This window comes from Medicago sativa, chromosome 3 (assembly GCF_051527215.1).
Source record: "Medicago sativa cultivar Bolivia chromosome 3, Bolivia_mono, whole genome shotgun sequence".
Classification (NCBI taxonomy): domain Eukaryota; kingdom Viridiplantae; phylum Streptophyta; class Magnoliopsida; order Fabales; family Fabaceae; genus Medicago; species Medicago sativa.
The window spans coordinates 50,420,345-50,441,014 of NC_140751.1; the positions used below are offsets into that span (position 1 = coordinate 50,420,345).

The window sequence follows — 20,670 nt, forward strand, 5'->3', positions numbered from 1 at the left end:
AGCCAGCTCATGTAAACTTGGTCCTTAAGGCTTGCAAATAACGTACTCAAGGTCGTACACTTGTAGAACCCTTGCAGAGAGATCTGCAACGATGTAGCTCCAGATTCAACAGCTACATTTTCTTACATTGTTAGCATGCTTTCCAGCACTATAGCTTTGAACATCTTCACGCACACTTGTCATTAAAACCAACACTAGAAAGCATACAAGGTTCCTAAAACTTAAATAATTAAACATCATAAACAATAAAATACTAAATAAACTAAATAAAGGATAAATAGGCTTTGCAAACACTCGATGATCACCTATAATGGGAGAAATCCAAGGTAATAACCAATATATTTGCATGCTATCACAAACCATCATTTTGGTCCTTGAAAGTGTAACTTGATATCACATCGATTCATTAAATGTATAAAAATTGCAAATATATCTGCAATGTATCTTTTATTAGTAATTTTATCGACTAAATTGACTAACGGAAAAAACACATTTGAGGATCAAATTGATTACCTAAAAACAAATTTGAAAACCAAAATGACAAATAAAACAACACGTATTGATGTGTTTGATACTTTGATACATTCATGTATAAATATGTGAATTACACTTTTAACAGGCAAAATGATGGTTTGTCAATTTTTTATTGAATAAATTTAGCCCAAATATCTCTCTGGTCCTTTAAGTTTCACGTTTGTTTCAGATAGGTCCTTTAAGTTTCTAAGGTTTCAGATAGGTCCTTTAAGTTTCGAGTTAGTTTCGAATAGGTCATTTCTGTCAACCTCCGTTAAGCCAAAGTTGTTCTGTTCGTTAAGCCAAAGCAGATATGTCCGTTAAGTGGGTGAGGTGGTTCTCTCTGACACTTGGCATCAATTTTTTCCCCAACCAGATCAACTTTGGCTTAACGGACAGATCAACTTTGGCTTAACGGAGGTTGATAGAAAGGACCTATCTGAAACAAACTCGAAACTCAAAAGACCTATCCGAAACCTTAGAAACTTAAAGGACCTATCTGAAATCTTATAAACTTAAAGGATCTATCTGAAACAAACATGAAACTTAAAGGACCCGGAGAGGTATTTGGCCTACATTATTAAACTCGTAAAATAAATTAAACTCATAATTTATTTATTTTTACATTTATAAACTCAAGGGTTAATTAAGTAAATGATCCCTATAAATATTCAGAATTTTGTTTTCAGTCCCTATAAAATAAAATCACACATTTTAATCCCTGTGACATTTTCCTTAAGTATTTTAGGGACCAAAAATGTTGACAGAAATTTTTGATAGGGACTAAAAATGCTGACGGAAAATTTTATAGGAACTAAAAAGTGTGACTTTATTTTGTAAGGAATAAAAACAAAATTCTGGATATTTATAGGGACCATTTACTTAATTAACCCTAAACTCAATATAAAATAACAACACACCATCATTTTGGTTACATTTTTGTGCATATTAAATAACTAAGTAAAAAACAATTAATGGAGAAATGCTTCTAAAAAACATAAAATAAAAAAATCGACAAATAAGTCACAATGTTCATGCCATTTCTTTCCAACAGAAAATCATTATTTCGTTCATTGTTCTTCCATTGATTCTTCATCTTCATATTTCATGCACTCTTCATCAATGAACCGCAGTTCAAAATTCTTCACCAATTAAGCCGCTTGAAGAGAGCTTGATTCTCATGGTTCTCTCTCTCTCTGTTTTGAATACTCATTTCACAACAATTTTGATTTTTGACCATTTTTGTTTTCACGGGATTTGTTGTTGTTGTTGCAGTTAGAAAACCTCAACTTATTGATGAAATCTCTTTCTTCAAAGAACTTGCATCTGCACAAATCAATCGTGGAGGTATTAATTATAGTGCCATGTCTCTCTCCTTCACTAAGGTACCATACACTCCTTTGTTTTTCTCTGATTATTTATTTGCGATTGTTGATGTTTTTCTTTGATTATTTATTTGCGATTGTTGATTTTTGATTTTGATATTGATTATTGATTATCAATGTTTTAGTTTTTGGCTTTGATTTTGATTATCGTTTTAGTTTTATCTTTGATATTTGATCATCAATTTTGATCTTTGATTTTGATTATCATTTCAGTTTTGTTTTTGATATTTGATTATTGATGTGGATCTTTGGTGTTGATTGCCAATATTTGAGTTTGGATTTTGATTCTTTGACTTGATAATTAGATATTTGGTGTAAACTTCAAAACGATGCTTCAATCTCATTGTGGGCGATGTAGGTTGATTTGTACACTTGACGCAACTCAGGTTTATTTTGTTTTGAGTTTAATTTTTGTGCAATTTCATGGTTTATTGCTTACTTACTACATTAACTTTTTCAGTTTCAGTCTTAGAGATAAAGAATATTTGCAAGACTAAGGTATACTTCTCCTTGATTTGTTTGTGATATATTCGCATTTCTTATAGTATTTTTTTTTATAAATTTTGATTAATTTTTTATTAACTTGAAATTTATGCAAGATACCCAACTTCTTAGTGCTGCTTCTGATATCATTGTGAGTCATTGTGTTGTTATTGAATTAACACTGCTTTCTTGGATTAATTGTAATTATTGTTACACATTGTTGCTATTGTTTGGACTAGTTTCCTTAGGTTGATATTATCTTTAATGTTCTTATTGTACTCATCCACATGTTAAAAGATATTCAACAATATCATTGTGTTGGATTGTTAAGAGGGCACATATCATTTGTGCACTCTATTTGTCCTAATCCAACTAATGAAGGAACTGTTATTCATCTCTAAATTACTATTACTACACAATACTAAATTTACTGTAATTATAAAATGATATATTGGCAATCTGAAATTCTTGTCTCCAATTTTACATGCAAGTCAAATGTAGTTTGGAAATCATTACATCTATTCTTTGGTTCAAGAATCTAGTTCGCATACCTACTGCTAGACTAAATGATAGGTTAGATGGATGTATTACCCATTTGAATAAAAATTATATTTTTTCAAAGCTTATGATGTGTTGATTGATCATACTTTGCTATTTGTTTATTTCAGTAGAAGATTTCGGATACCAAATACTTGAGACAAGATGCCTTGTATCTTGTATTTATGTCATTTTCCTTGATTTATGTCCTTTTCCTCAACCAACATATGAGGTTGGCTGAAATTGTTTTGTAGAGTGGTTTGGTTTTTTATCCTCTTATAGTGTCAAACTCAATAGATAACAGATTAAGGATTAACAATATGTTTAATCATGATTTATATAGGTTTACATGGGGCTTATGAACCTATATATCACGTAAAGTTGAAATATAAGCATGATAGAAAATGTTTGATGTTTTATGTTTGGAAATTGTTTATTTTCTAATTGAGTTATATTTGTTGAAAAATGAATTCAAAATTTAAATAAATGCAAATGGGTAGAAATTTAAGTGGTTTATTGAGCGAAAGAGCTATAGATATGCGTAATTTTAATCAATGTAATGTGAAAATGCATTGAGATAATAATCTAACAATATAGACTTTTGTATTTTGATAAATAATTAAATATAACAAAAATTATAACTTTTAATTGAAAACTTAAGATGAAAAGTGAAGGAAAAAATATCATTGTAACTTTGTTACTTTTATAAATACACACACACACATACTAATAAATAGGTAGATAAATATAGATAGATTTAATCAATTTGAAGATACATATAACGATATGTATACTATTATGTGTTTTGAGGGATGTATACTAATAGATTAAACTGAATATTAAAAAAAAAATAGGCAAACTTTTAAAAATATATTACGCATATCAGACCAAGTTTATGATACACACACACACATAATTAGATGTGAACTATCCCTCAAAAAAAAAAAAATTGTGCACTAAATGTTTTTAATATTATGTGTCAAATATTTAGAGGGTAGCAATTTTTTGTAAAAATATCTTTTATTTTACGTATTCGTGGAGAAAAAAAAGAAGAAAAAAAATAGATGAACACAAACGAGATAAAAAATACATATAATTTTGTTGATATTTTCCGTCTAATTTCAAGGTGGATAATAATGTGATTTACAATTTTTTTCATAAATAATAAAACGTTACAACATCTTATTTGATTATTCAGTTATTGAACATAAAGAAAAAAACATAATATTTACAAAATATAATACGAGTTAAAATTGAGAATCTCTTTGTATTTCTAACATATATATAATTTATTCAAACATGACATACATGACTCAAAAAGACTTATTGAATACATGAATAACAAAAAAAACATGTATTCTTTAAAAGATATGTTTGTTGTCCATGCATGTAGTTGGTGTTTCTCTGTGTGATTGAAAGACATGACTCGAAAAGTCATATTTAATACACAAAGAATGTGACATATATGTATTTTTTGCAAAATATATTAATGATTCATGCATGTAAATTATGATTAAAATACATTACTCCAAAGTCATGTTAAGTGCATGGGCGTGAGAGAAAATCAATTGTGTGAGATTTATATAAACACCAAACTCTATTCCAATGTGATAAATATATTTTAAATAAAATTAATTAAATTGAGTTAAAAACATACATATAGATATATGGTACTAACTATTAAGTAAAAATAATAATTTTGATGTCCATAAAAAAAATCGTGCCTTGAAAAATTTGAGTTGGGTTTGAATTGGGGTTTTGTCACACACACATAAAGATAGGGAGGGGAGTGGTTTGATTAACGCTACTTGCAAGTCAGAAAAATTTATGTTACTTTGACGTTGTACCATTCAATTCAAACACACATCATGGAAAATACCATTAAATTTTACTACTTGGCAAGAATAATACGTAATCATAGGACTAGTATTACACAATAATGTTTTTGTGAATACATTTGAAAAAATTAGACTCGCAGTCGTAAGGTTTTAGGTTTAATTTTAAACATATTGGAAAATGTTCATTCTAACAATATTGACATTGCCAATTGAATTAGGTCGTATAGACCTAATACCTATTCAATTTTATTTGTTGCCCCTAATTCATTGATTATATAACTCCACTCCTCTTATCGCATGAATGTGCTTTTTGAATGAAAATCACTCTATGTTTGATTGTCACAACCAATTAATGAGATTGCAGATATTCCTAATGATACAATGAACATGGACATCACTTTACATTTGACCACCGTACCTAACGTAAGCGCGCACACTTGGGATATGACCGTGGACTTCGAATATTGTTCATATTGGCTTTGGAGTGAGAGAGTCTTTTGAAGGATAATGCCCCATGTTTTTGTCAACTTTTGCTCGGCTATAATGGGAAATGTTCATACTAACTTTGAAGTGATATAGTTTTTTAAAGCATAATGTCTTTTGTTTTCTTTAACTATTGTTTGGCTATGTTGGGAAAAATCTCCCAACCACTTTTATTGGTACATCCCATGTGTCATTTGGGAGGGAAGACGATAATATTTCTCTTCATCATGATTATTAATTTACAACGGTGTTGATTCAAATAGAAAACATAGGGTATTATGTTAGGTTATATTGGGAAGAGTTCATACTGGCTTTGAAGCGAGTCTTTTGAAGCGTTATGTCATTTATTTTCTTGAACTTTTACTCGTCTATATTGTATATTGTTCATGCTACTTTGAAGTGATAAAGTCTTTTAAAGCATAATGCCCTTTGTTTTCTTCAACTTTTGTTCGACTATGTTTGGAATAATTTATTCTCCTAACCACTTTCTTTATACATCTCCTATTTGTCATTTTGGAGGAAAAACAATAACAATTCTCATCATATATTATTTTCAACGGTGTTGATTCAAGTAGTTTGTCCGAATAATTCATTCTAACATGTCATTGTTTACCCATCATTTTTCTTTTTTTACCTGTTTATTTCTAAAACTCATCTCTTTATAAATAAATATTTTTTAAAAAGATCTACGTAAACTTAGCTCAGTTAGTAGGGACATTACATAGTATATATATGAGTCGAAGTTCAAACCTTGGATACCTCATTTCTTCAACTTAAAATGTTAATTTCTAACTACTAGACTACTTGACAATAAAAGATAATAATATCCTTTCAAAAATCTTTCTATAAACTATGAGTAATATAAAAGTATTCAAGAATTTTATCACTCTAACATCATAAAAATTATTTAAACCCTTTTTAGACGTAAATTATGTTAAGTAATTAATTAATTTTAATTGATTAATATTTTTTAATGGATTATAGTAATAGAAAAAATATAATTATGTGTATATTTGAATTCAAATGATGAATATTTTAATTCATTAACCTAATTGGTTATATTTACTAACTAAAAGTATTTTGATCCACTTGTGACTATATAGCTTGACACCTCTAGCAAGTTGGGTAAAAAAATCATCATTCAATCTAAATGGAACATATCAACACAAATTGTCCATAGTTAATTTAAAAAACAATTATTGCAACTGTTGCTACAACAATGTCGATGTTATATGAGAAATATAATTCCAGGAAGTAGAAAACCAATGTTATAATTTTAAGTATTGCAAGTAAATTGCTCTAGCGGAGAAAATTATCATTAGAGAAATATCAAAACCTTCGTAAAATGCAAACATACAATCTAGTAAAAACCAAAATAAAAAAATATAACTCGATCTTTTAGTTTTTTTGCGCCTTTTGAAGGACAATACACAACATACATATTTGTGTGCTACATGTGCGGCCTTTGATTATATCCATTGCCCTCTATGCACATACACACAATCAATGTAAGTAAATTTAAAGTAGCGAGGGTTCACAATGTTCGTAGAATCAAAGGAAGAACATAACATGCTCATTAAATGTAGATTACATAGAAATGAACGCATAAACCCTGTTACATTCAACAATGTTTATTTGTTATAATCTCCTTGTAAATCTGAAAACATTAAACAATAAATTTTACAAATATTTTTTCATTTAGTGGTGCTACCAAATGCTATATGTTGAGATTTCAGAAGAAGAATTAGTAAAGTTCACATAAATATATTGGTGAATCTAAAGACATGCCACAACGAATTTTATGAAAAAAAATCAGATTTCAAGAGAATAAACCATATTTAATTTAAAATTTACAAAATTATATGGTTGAATTTAAACACATGAAACAATATATTGATGTTGTTTAAATTTAGATTTGGACCTATCAATTGGTTTCATGTGTTTAGAAGAATAAATTAGAATTATAAATTTCATACAAAGTATTAGCTCTAATTAGAAATAAACCTTTTGATTCCATTAAAAAAATATAAATGAAAAGTTCACATAAATATATTGGTGAAATACGAGGCCTTTTTATTAAGTAATTCTTTTTGATTTTTTTTTAGTCTGAACGTGATTGTCTTAGTGGCCATACCCATGGGCTGAACTATAACATATTAGTACTTGAAGTTTTTGGTATACTCCTCGGAATGATCAAAGAGCTTGCGAGGTTGACAAGAACACGATGGTCGTCCCCTTCTGCATGTCCCAACGAAGGTGCATGAAAGAAAGTTCCAAGTTGGGCCTCAACCATGTAGCGCTCACATGCATTTAAGAAAGGTCTGTGTATGCCCCCAACAAGTGGGATGCAATTGTGAGGGGGCAACCCACAGTTTCTCCAAAACCCCTACTTTAAAGTCGGAGAAAGGAATACAAACTCAACGTAGTGAAGGACGTAGTTAAACATCGTTAAGGCACAACTGAAGTCACTACACATGTGTCCTTTAAACTAGGGCATCTCAATAGACCATTGGTTGGAAGAATCCGTCACGAGAACCATAAGAGATCGGTTGCACCCTTGAGGATCCGATAAAATAGAAGGCATGCACATGTATTCCTCACTGACACAAGGAAAACACATAGAAATACTTGAAGGGTCTATCAACCTTTTTGTCCTTCTATCAAGCATAAATTAGAAGGCCGCTCCCAAACCTAAACGGGGAAAGAATGGGATGCGACGACACATGGACTGGAAAACAAAACACTCGCACTAATGGGTTCAATAACACATGGACTGAATTGAGGACCGAAGCACTTGAATAGGCCAGACTTTTCAAAACATTAGGGTTAAGCTGTCATTTGGCTCCATCGATTAATAGGTTAGAGGGCAACTATGTCGGTCTTAGATTAGGGGGCAATCCTCGACTGGAACCAAATACCTTTCAAAACTTAGACTGAGGTGCACCATAGTAGGGACAAACCCTAAATATCAATGGATCAAGGCCTCGCCGAAAGATGTGGACCGAACATGCGGGTCTAATGGTAAATTCTTATAATTTTTTTCACACGTGCCCCCTAAATGACAACTGTCCAGGTAATGGTTCAAAGAAACTTGCCTATAAGTACTATTTGAATTCCATTAAATTGTATCAGATTTATATATTTTCGTTGAAGTTTTTTATTTTTTATTTTCACCTCTTTAATGAATTGGATTTTAGAACACATTATTACTTTAATTGGTTAATGTCTAAATTTACAAGTTTAATGAATTTCATGTGTATACTTCATTGAGAACTATGGACAGTTTTCCAATAGTTACTAGTTAACATAATTACTAGAAGATTGGTAAAAGCATCTACTTATGCATTTGTGTGTTTCCCTTCTAATTGGTGGCGATTGTTGTCTTGTACTAAATCTTTGTGACTTACCCCTTCATTTTCTATTTTTTTTACCCAGATTCGTAGGTAACAGAGTATTGAATCTATAACATAATCACAGTTTCAATAATGTCACGCCTCTGGTAAGTATCATTGATCAACAACTCTTTTGTTTATGTATATTTTGAGCGATTGGTATATCCACACCTATTCGAAGTCTAGTGATATTTTATTTTGGGATGTATAGTCATTTGGAGATGTTATCTTTAAAAATTATGGTTGGTGATACATGTTATATACATAGTTTTGATTTTAAAAATATTGAAAATACAAAAGATACTTTGTTGAAATTTCTGTAAATATTATTTTGCAGTAAAGAAATCTTGAAGCTTTGTTATTTGTTATGTGTCAAGTTTGGTTGTTAGGCGTATTAGACTAAGATGCATTAATCTATGCATCGATCACGATTAATGTTTTGAGTCGCGATAAACTCTTCAATTGTTTATTTTTTGGTTATCTCCTCCACTCTCCCTTATAATTAAGTTACACTTTAGTTTTTTTAGTTACACTTTAATTCAACGAGATGCATCATCTCTAGACTCGTTCTGAAGTTTGTTTGTAATTTTCTTCAACTATAGAAAACACAAATTAAAAACTAATCAATTTTTTGTCGACCACTAAAATTAAATTTTTATTACAAAAACTCACCTTAAATACTTCAACTTTTAATATATTGAATGCGTAAATTTTGAGAAAAACTCACCTTACCCGTTAAGATTCTTAAAGAATGTCCGAAGAGACTTTTTTTTTTGAAGGAAATGTCCGAAGAGACTTGTTAGCCTTTTTTCCATTTTTTTTGTTTATGTCCGAGTTCGAACCCCGGACCTTGCATATATTATGCTTTGTCGTTACCAGCTAAGCTAAATTTACGAAGACTTTTCCACATTTTTTTTAATAATAGTAAAATATTCTTCGTTAAGTTAAAAAACTTTTTTTTTTAAATAAAAAAGTTAAAGAGTAGAAATTCAGATATTTAATTTTTCTCTTAAAAAAAATTGGGATATATCTCTCTCTCTCTCTCCCCCAAGTGAAAATGATGTCGTTTTCCTATATTTTTTCATTTTTTTGAAAACTTGAATTTCACTTCAATTTAATTTCCCTCACTCCCGCAGATCTAGCTTTTCCTTCCATCATCATCCTCATTTCATCACTTGAAAATCAGTTCACATTTTCCTTTGTCATCACACCCCACCAAAACAAGCGACCTTACCTCATCCAAACTCTACTCACCACCATTACACTCAAAATCACACTCACTCATTCATTAACCTTTTCACTCACATTCCAATTCTCACCCCCCAAAATGAAGAACACAAAACCCCAAACCCAATCAACACCATCTTCAAGATCTTCATCACTATCTTCCCATTTAGCAATGGTTGAACTAAAACAAAAAATCTTAACCTCCCTCTCTAAACTCTCCGACCGCGACACTCACCAAATCGCACTCGAAGATCTCGAAAAGACTATCTTATCCCTCACACCAGACGCTATTCCAATGATCTTAAACTGCTTATACGACGCCGTTTCCGACCCTAAACCCTCCATCAAAAACGAATCTCTCCGGTTGTTATCCTTCGTCTGCTCTTCACACCCCCATTCCGCTTCACCTCACCTCCCCAAAATCATTTCTCATATTGTAAAACGGCTTAAAGACACTGATTCCGCTTCTCGCGACGCGTGCCGTGATTCGATTGGATCAATTGCCGCTCTTTACCTCAGAGGAGAGAATAATGGGAGCAATGTGAGTAATGGGAGTGGTTCTTTGGTTGGGTTGTTTGTGAAGCCGTTGTTTGAGGCGATGGGGGAACAGAATAAGGCTGTGCAGGGTGGTGCAGCGGTTTGTATGGCGAAAATGGTGGAAATGACGGCTGCTGTGGAAGAGGGCGGTGGTGCGGCGGTGGTGCCGGTCGGTGCGTTTCAGAAGATGTGTCCTAGGATCTGTAAATTGATTAATAACCCTAATTTTTTGGCTAAGGCAGCGATTTTGCCTGTGGTATCTGCATTGTCTCAGGTTTGGTGAATTTGGATGTTTTTTTGTTTTGGTTTTTATGTGTTTGATAAAATGAAATGATTGTTGAGTTGATTAATTGATGAGTTTAATTTCTATACACTGTCGGTGTAAATTGCATCCAATCATTGACTGATGAGTTTAATTTCTATACACTGTCGGTTTAAAGCTATTTTACACATGCACCCAATCATGTGTTGTCACATCATTTAATAAATATGACAAGTCATGTGTTTTTTAACGCAATAAACAATGTGGTGAGACTCAATTGGATGAATATATGAAATAACTTCACAATGTAGGTGCATTAGGATTTGCATTAGTTCTATGAAGCACGGACACTTCTCGGATTATGCGTGTCCCGGTGTCGGACACGTGTCCGACACCGACACGACACCGACACTTGTAATTACACTGAATTATGTGATTTTTTCAAATTATTAGCTGTGTCGGCGTGTCAGTGTCCGTGTCGTGTCCGGTGTCCGTGTCCATATCCGTGCTTCATAGATTAGGAATTTAATCCTTAATTGGTAGGAATTGCATTAGGATTTAAATCGTATGCACAGACAGTGTAAAACTTTTCTACACTTGTATTCAATCAAATCACGACCCATATTTTTCGAGATATTTTAGGAACTAACCTATAAAAGTGGCACTGCCACTTTGGTGTGATTTGATTGGATGCGTGTCTAAAAATGTTTTACACCATCAATGCACAGAAATTAATCTTGTTATATTATGAAATGATTTTATAAAAGTTTTTTAATGTATCCTCTAAAAAAAATGTATAAGTATATTGACAGTGTAGAAATTTGTAGATGTATTTTAGGAAATAAACAATGCAGAGATTAAGTGGCATACATAGTCAGTGTGAATCAGTTTTTTGCAATGAGGATCCATTATTTTGTCACTTCATATTATTATTTTAAGATTTAGTTACAAGAGTGGGTTGATATATCAGAATAATATTATTAATTTTAAGATTTACTTACAAGAGGGGGTTGATATATCATAATAGTAAATTCTCATTGGATGCATGTGTAAAGTTAGTTTACACTAACATTGCATTTACAAAGGAGTTTAATGTATATGTGTTTAGAGTTTCACCCTTTGGTCCAATTATATCTGAATATACAGGCATTTGTTGAAATATTTTAGGAAATAATGTAGAGATTAAGGGGCATACAGTTTCAGTGTGAATCAATTTTATACTGACATCCAATGAGAATCCATTATTTTTCCGCTTCATATCATTAGTTTCAAGATTCAGTTACATAAGTAAACTAATATGTCAGAATAGTGGGTTCTCATCGGATACATGTGTAGAGTTGGTTTACGCTGACAATGTACATCTTTTAAACTCAATAGTATAACAAAACGGCACAATGATAAATATGATTTGATGACAGTGTAAGACTTACATATGCTTGAAATTTTTTATAAAGTTTGAAGAGTTTTAATTTTGTTTTAAAAGATATTTATCTTTCACCATACTATCTGAAATTTAGGTAGCCTTTGTCGAATGGAAAGAACAGGAACCAAATGAATTGGTTCAATCTTTTTGGTTCCTTTTGTTTTAGTAGAACAGAACACAATGTGTCACTTTTTAATCCTGTTCTGTTCAATTTTAAAAGAAGCACTAAATATAGAATGGAACTAGTGTTATCTTCTAGCTGTCCCAACTTTTAACATGTTTGCAAAATGCTACCTTAGAGTGATATACAAGGCAATAAGCAGAAACAAATAAAATTGATTAAGAATGAAAGTTGTGTTTAAGTGGATTGCTGCCTGAAAATTTAGCTTCTATTTACTGTAGTTGATTCATTAGGAATTTTTGAACTGAGATATTGTCTCATCTAGATTACCAAGTTATCATTTTGTGATAAAGACAACTATATGAAAAACATTGATAATTAATCGAGTATCAATTGCAGGCTGGGGCAATTGCACCACAAAGCTTGGACAATTTGCTATCTAGCATTCATGACTGCCTCTCTAGCAGTGATTGGGCAACACGTAAAGCAGCGGCAGAGGCGTTAATTTCCTTGGCTTTGCATTCAAGCAGTTTGATTACTGATAAAACGACGCCCACAGTGACATTACTTGAGGCTTGTCGGGTTGACAAGGTAGTTTCTGCAATGAAATTTTCTCATTATAACTTTGCACTAGCTTCTTGCCATGCCATATTTGTTTCTTGAGTCGCTTGTTTTGAAGGCCACATCATCTTACCATTTCTTACAAATCTTATTTTCTTGAAATGGTCTGTGTCAAAAATGAATTAATTCAATACAGTGTAAGGACATCATGTCCTCAAGACATAAAAGGAGGCGGCTACAATATTTTTTTTTTTGACTTTGTTGTGTGTATTCTAGTGTACAATGTACCTCTTTTAATTAGCACTAAAAGAAGTATGTGCCCGCAGAAAATTGATAGCACATTCTCTTGACTAGTCGAGTTGTTTTCTGTGACAAAAGTATCACATGAGTCAGGGCTGAGAATTATTTGTCCTAGAATGGTAGATTTGTAATTGTTGAAATTTCATTACTAGAGAACTGTTTTTGTCGCTTTTTTAGTCATCTAATTATTTTCTGGAAACAATATTATTGATTGCAGATAAGACCTGTGAGGGATAGCATGACAGAGGCATTAGACCTGTGGAAAAAAATTGCAGGGAAAGGAGATGGATCTTCTCATGATTCAAAGCCATTGTCATCTGGTAAGAACATTTCATTTGTCTGTGGTAATCCAATCTCGAACCACTTTTGTCATGGTTTCTCTTTGTAATGATTTTTTATGCTTTAGATGGTGGGAATCCTGAACCAGCTGTTTTGACAGAAACTAGTGACGTGAAAAATGTAAATCCTGATGAGAGGAAGACTGATCCATCAGTGAAGGATTTATCAACCAGTTCTTCAAACACGGATTCAAATTCTAAGGCCAAAGCGGCTAGCATCTCAGAGAAGGCAGTTGTAATATTAAAAAAGAAACCACCTGTCTTAAATGATAAAGTACTAAACCCAGAATTTTTCCAAAACCTTGAAAGAAGGGACTTAGATGATTTACCAGTGGAAGTGGTTGTTCCTCGCAAATGCCTCAATTCTTCAAGCTCAAACAATGACGAAGAGTCAAAGGCAACTGCCAAAGATTCAAACGAAAGAACAAATGCCACTGGAAATGTGCCTAATGATGGCTTCCATGGATCTGTCAATAATAAATATCATGGTTTAGAGAGAGGTAATGATGGAAATTCAAGACAAAGGAATTATGAAGACTTTGCTCAGGACAGATACTATGAAAGAAGAATGAATGCAAAAGAACTGAGGACAAAAGCTAACGATACAATTGACAGGTCTGAAAATGATCAGAGGGATGGTTCTGCCAATATTGCAGGTTTTTCTAGAGCTGATGGTCAATCAGAAGTACCCTTCTCCAATAACAGAGGAAACTTGTTGGCCATCCAGAGACAGTTAACACAGCTCGAAAGACAACAGGTTCATCTGATGAACATGCTGCAGGTATGTTTTTATGGCCCAAATATTCAGTTCTTGACTTCTTGTATATGTTCTTCGTAAGTAGTAAGTAATAGATGTTTTAACAACTTTACAGGATTTCATGGGTGGATCTCATGATAGCATGGTGACTCTAGAGAACAGAGTACGAGGTCTTGAGAGGATTGTTGAAGACATGTTACAAGATTTATCTATATCATCTGGCCGTAGATTCGAGGGATCATCCGGTCGGCCTTCTAGCAAGTATAATGGTTTTAATGAATATTCCAATTCCAAGTATGGAAGAGGTGGTGATGGACGCATCCCATTTAATGAAAGGTTTACCCAAACTGATGGGAATGCTTTGGGGATGAGGGGAAGAGGGCCATCATGGAGATCTGACATGCCTGAGGGTTGGGATTTTCCTGGGTATGGTGCTTCTAGAAATGGCCAGATTTCCTCAAGAAGGGCTTTTGGTGGTAGTTCTGTTGATGGAAGATCACCAAAATCAGTGCATGAGGGTGATCAAGGGGGCAGCAGGAGAGCTTGGGAGAAAGCAGCAATGCCCATCCGGCTTGGTGAGGGGCCCTCTGCAAGAAGTGTTTGGCAAGCTTCTAAAGATGAAGCTACCTTGGAAGCAATTCGGGTTGCTGGCGAAGACAATGGAACATCTAGAGCAACAAGAGTAGCAGTCCCTGAAATGACTGCGGAAGCAATGGCTGATGACAGTGCTGGACAAGAGAGGGATGCAATCTGGACTTCTTGGAGTAATGCATTCGATGCCCTTCAAGCAGGTGATATAGATTCAGCCTTTGCAGAGGTGTTGAGTACCGGAGATGATCGTTTGCTTGTAAAGCTAATGGATAGAACTGGCCCTGTAATTAACGAACTTTCAAGTGAGATTGCATGTGAGATCTTATATGCCATCAGCCAATTCTTACTGGAGCAGGACTTGTTTAATATCTGTTTGTCTTGGATTCAACAGGTATGGCGTCTCTTTTATTTTACCTCTTTATTAGTCAGAATATGTATGTTGTCTCAGTATATGAATTTTCTCATTCAAAATAAAACTCACCACGTCCCAAATATAGTATGAATAGATGATTTTCTATTTGTTTGATTATTTTGTCAAAGTCAAAACTAGCAAAGTTTGGCATTGTCTGAATAAATGTTCATCTATAAAATTGACATAGCATTATTGAAGGGTTTCAACGACTCCTTGGTTTAATTAATTTCGAAACCAGGCATTCCTATGTCTCAAAATTAGTGTTTAAATCTCCTGATGATTTTAAACGATAGATCTCAAGCTGTAGAATCTATTTATTTTGTTATGTTTAGTTGGAGGACTGGCATACTGTTAGGAATAGGAATAAAGAGTAAAGACAGGTGGGTTCATTATAGGAAGGGAAATCATGCAACTCGTTAGCCTTAAGTTTCTATGATTAGTTCTGTTAGTTGTTTGTTATTGCTGTTACTATTTTGCAAGGGACTAACCTTCCTCTTTGGAGGATTAGGAAGTTATTTTCTTGAGAGCTAGAGAAAGCTGTAGTGTGAGGGGAGATTAACTCTTTTGTGTTACCTTTTTCCTAGATCCAATAAACTCATGGGTGAATAATCCCGTTTCTCTATCCCTTTGAAGTTCACCAATTGCTAGGATCCTCCTAACACGCAGTCTGTTTCTTCTGCAACACATGCAGTCTGTTTTATTACATGATAATAGTATAGAGGATTGCTTAGACTCTAGGCAACATAGTTTAGCTTATTTTCCTTTCTATATGCTGATGCATCCCTACTGTATTGTATTGTATTGTGCATGCTCAGCTACCTATAAATAAGCTTGTAACTATTGATTTCATAAGAAATAATACACTTTTGTTTTGCTAGTCATAATATGGTATCAGATTTTCCCTCAAAGGAAAGTTTGTTACGGTCCTTGTAACCGTTTTCCGTTGTGCCTTTTCTGATGAAGTTTCGTTGATTCTTCATCTTCTCCAGATTAATAGAATCTTACCTTTTTATCTTCAAGATGTATTTGAACAATAAAGTTCAGAACGTTATTGGTCATATAAAACAACACATTAAAAACATAATCATTTCTTGAACTTAACAGTTCTTCACTTGTTTAGCACTTGGGTGACTATACTGCATTATACCCAATTCTGCATTTGCTTTCCTTTTTTTGCCAAGTTTATATCTTTCATATGAGGCTTAAGATACTAAATTCGTGATCATAATGTTCAGTTGGTGGAGGTATTATTTGAAAATGGCCCCGATACTTTTGGCGTTCCCATGGAAGTGAAGGAAGATCTCTTGCGGAATTTACACGACGCTTCAACAGATACAGCAGAGGGCTGGGAAGGCGTACCACCAGATCAACTTTTATTGCAGTTGGCATCAGGCTGGGAAATTGATCTACAACAGCATGACAAATAGGCTCATAAAGAACAAACTACGCTGATAAGATTCTGTCACATTTTAACTTGAGTTGGGGATGATATCCTTGATAGTTTTAGTGAGTGTACCCATTTGAAATATATATGCTATTCAGGTATTAGGCCTGCAAGTAAAAATTACAATGGCACAAATCCATGCTCCTTTTTTTGCTGCATCTTGGTGACTGGTCGGAGAGATGTTTGATATTTGGATATCGTCATTATTACTAAGGTAGTATGTTTCTGGTTGTCAATGCCTAACTAGGGTGTTTAAAATCATTTTGTAAATTGAGATGAATGAATGAACAATTCTTCCTTGTAATTACACTCGTTTAAGTTTGAAATGTTGAAGATGATCACGCATTGTTGGATACTGGATATGGAAACACTATTATTGGTTTTTTTTACAAGCGTACTCTTCAATATTGATTCCTATTCCTATTTAGAATGGCAAACTCAGATTAGAAAGTGTAGGATTACCCAAAAGTCTGGTTTGATTTGAAAAAATGTTTTTATTTATAGTACACAAATATCAAATGCCTGTTCAGAGATTTTAATAGGAAATGACAGGAACTGTATATTTGTGTGTAAACAACGTAAAGTCAGTATCATAGTTCCACATTTTGTGGATTTCAAAATTAATGTTCTACATTTTTATTAAAAGAAATTGAATTTTGTGAATAATAAAATTGAAACTGAGATTGTCTAGAATCTAGATGTGTTAAGGTGTTTTTGATTTGTTTAAATTTGCTTGAAAACAGGGGACTGGACTGAACAATTTTTTGCCCATAGTACAGACTATAAAAATTCTAAAATACCTTTAATATTTTTGTATTTGGAGTACAATTCAGTCTTTATTTTTGTATTTGGAGTACAATTCAGTCTTTATTTGCATGATGTCAAATATTTACTGTTTTGCGAATCAAACACATCTTAAGTGACAAAAAAAGTTAAACTCTGTAAAAATAAAATAAAATTATGCAACAAGGTTCCTCAAGGTCATAAAAAATAAATTATGCTTCAAAATTTTAAGATTATTTGCCGTATAATATATTATAGGGGTCCTCTCAAAAAAACTATTATAAGGTTAATATTTCTATTGGTCTCTGCAATATTAAGTGAATTTTTAGCCCCTCTAAAAGAAAGTTTAGACTTTGTCTATGTCATTTTAGATTGGGTTGATCGTGTATGAGAAAATTTAAATTTTAATCTTTAAAAATTAAAATCACCTCAATTTGCCCCTATAATATTTAAACCGGGACATTTGTTATTTTTACAATGATTTAGCAATAGATTGGCCTCTTTCAAAAAAAAGAAGAAAAAACAATAGAACTAGTCCATCTCTTTGCACACATGGCATCAATCTAGTTAGCAAACGGCCATTTAGACTGGGACATGTCAAATGTTTGTTAATTAGATTGATGCCACATGTGCAAAGAGAAAAATAATTCTATTGTTTTTTTTTAAAAAAAAGGTCGGTCTATTGTTAAATCTTTGTAAAAATAATAATTTTAATTAATTTTGACCAGGAACTGAAGTTAAGTACTCCCTCCGTCCCTTAATGTAACCACCCATTTGATTTTATTTTTGTCCCTAAATGTAACCCCCTTTTCAAATTACTAGATGCATTTATTACTTTTTTCTTAAACATACCCCTAATTAATACTACTAACTTGTCTTGAAATATGAAAAGTCAAATTTAATACACATACAAACAAAGGACAATTTAGTAATATTAATACACAAAACAGACACGTTAATTACACTGACAACTTTTCTTAAGAAATGTGAAAAATGCAAAGGGGGGTTACATTAAGGGACGGAGGGAGTAAAACACATTCGAAAAAACACAATAAATATTCTCATCTTTTCCACACTATATTCATCCATCTCTTATAAAAAATATATTCATATTCATCCGGTGTCCTCAACGACAACGCAATTCAAAAAGGAAAATTGTTGTTCTGGCTTCAGATTTTGATTGAAAACACTTGGAAATTGTTGTTCCTTCGTTTTCTTTGTTCTTGAACGGTAGTTAGCTACCGTTGGAAGTTAAATTTGTAATATTCAGGTGTTTTCAAACAAAATCTAAAGTAGGAACAATGATTAAATAAAAGAGAATACTGCACTTTGGTACAACAAAGTACCTCGGATTGTATTGTTTCGACCACCAACATTCCAAAATACAATATTGCACTTTTGAACAAGAATTGGGAAACGGGGGTTCGAAAAATTTATAGGTTCTTGAGTTTGTGACGAATGGTTAACAATTTAAGTCTCTCAGTTAACAATTTTGTTGACGTAATTACCCGTGCTAAGGTGGTCAGTGAAGTACCAATGTAATTTAAAAGAGATTAAAGAGTGTTAAAATAAAATATTTTGGTTATCTCCTCTTTTTTCTTCAACGTTGATATGATTGCTGTATTTATAATCGACATATCTTGTCAAGCAGCCTCCAAAGTCAAGCACCTTCACTAATGATATTGTCGATACTTTTGGCTTGGTTGGACAGAATGGTAATGAGCAACATTTTATTTTTGAACCAGTAGCGAACATGGAGATGGTTAAGTCTCCTGTACAACCACTCCTATAGAAGCAGTTGCACCTTTGGAACATACAAAGGTAGTTACACATTTTGATCCACAACTTTAGAAGGAACTTGATCTTGTTAGTGAATATCTTATTCGAGGTAAAGATGCCGACATCCCCTTTACGCATTATCTCACAAAGAAGCAAAAGAAACAACTAAGTAAACTCAATTCCTACAACAGTCAATCCAAGGGTGAACCCAATGGCGGTTGAGCAACACCTTCTCATATAGGGTCATTTTTTCTTGCTTTTTGAGAGTTTTGGTTTGTCCTCTATGTATTTAACGTTTCCATTTTTTTATTAATATATTATTAGTAGGAAGCACAAGATGGGGGTCTTTCTCTTTCAGACTCACCTTGATACCTCACTTATCTCTTGGCCTATCAAACAAAATCTATTAAACAAAATAGAAGGGACAGAAGACAACTCATGTTTGATAATTGTTTACAAACAAAAAATGACTTGTGTTTATCTTAAAAAATCTCAGAAGGTAATCTCTAAACTATTTGATATCAATATTATTTTTATTTTGATATCAAATATTCTCTAATCTATAACAAAGGCTTGAACATGAAAATGTATTCTCTCAAATGTAATTCTATCAATTTTTCTGTTACATCTAAATCACACACTCAATAGTATCATTTTTTAAAATAATTTTATTCTCCTTTTTTCTCATGTTTAATGACGTAGATGTAACAATTTAGAAAATTGAGAGAATTTCAATTGAGATAATAAACATACTTTGTGAGTGTAAATTAATTTCAGTCTGACATCAAATAGAGATCAAGCATTACTCCATGTCAAGTAGTTAAGTGGGGTGACATTGTAAAATTGTTTTACACTATCAATGCATATTCTATTTTCATATAGTATATATATTAATTAAGATAAAAGGGGGCATGCATTGTCAGTGTAAATTAATTTTACACTTACGTCTAATAAAAATTAAGTATGTGGTAGTTATTTCTAAAAAAACGGTTATAACGTAGATTTATATGATAATATGACAACTTTTTATTGGACAAACCATCATTTTGATCCCTGAAAGTGAAACTTGATATCACATCGGTCATTACGTGTATAAAAATTTCAAATATATCCCTAGTGTATCTTTTATTAGTAATTTTATTGACTAAATTTACCAACGAAAAAACACATTTGAGGCCAAATGACTATCTAAAAGCAAATTCGAGGCCAAATTTCAAATATATCCCTAGTGTATCTTTTATTAGTAAATTATTTATGTTGTACCTAAATTCATATGACATTTGTTCACTCTATTTGTCATAATCCAACTAATGAAGGTAATGTTATTCATCTCTAAGTTCCTATTATTAGACAATACTAAATTTACTATGATTGTAAAATAATATATTGGCAATCTGAAATTCTTTTATCTCCAATTTTAATTTAACATATATCATATTCTCTGGTTCAAGAGATAAATCCTTTCATCTTTGAGATTTAATATGCAACTCAAATGTAGTTGGAG

The 20,670-nt window shown here is 32.4% G+C and overlaps 1 protein-coding gene across 2 annotated transcripts; it reads left to right on the forward strand.

The window, feature by feature from the left end:
• The first annotated feature begins 9,737 nt into the window (after nt 1-9,737).
• Nucleotides 9,738-16,959, forward strand: TOR1 (ARM repeat superfamily protein). 2 transcript variants are annotated; one of them, XM_085752077.1, is made up of 6 exons: nt 9,738-10,669; nt 12,601-12,792; nt 13,280-13,382; nt 13,469-14,181; nt 14,273-15,139; nt 16,396-16,959. In XM_085752077.1, exons 1-6 carry the CDS (start codon nt 9,959-9,961, stop codon nt 16,585-16,587), a joined length of 2,778 nt encoding a protein of 925 aa, XP_085608203.1. In that variant the 5' UTR covers nt 9,738-9,958; the 3' UTR covers nt 16,588-16,959. The 2 variants fall into 2 exon arrangements, with proteins under 2 accessions (XP_085608203.1, XP_085608204.1); XM_085752078.1 differs by having other exon boundaries at nt 13,502-14,181.
• Nucleotides 16,960-20,670: the final 3,711 nt, after the last annotated feature.

Bases quoted from the DNA above. Each gene is read 5' to 3' on its own strand.
- TOR1 (XM_085752077.1), top strand. From the start codon at position 9,959: ATGAAGAACACAAAACCCCAAACCCAATCAACACCATCTTCAAGATCT. The intron at 10,670-12,600 runs GTTTGGTGAATT...TATCAATTGCAG, and splicing joins TGGTATCTGCATTGTCTCAG to GCTGGGGCAATTGCACCACA. The intron at 13,383-13,468 runs GTAAGAACATTT...TTTATGCTTTAG, and splicing joins TTCAAAGCCATTGTCATCTG to ATGGTGGGAATCCTGAACCA.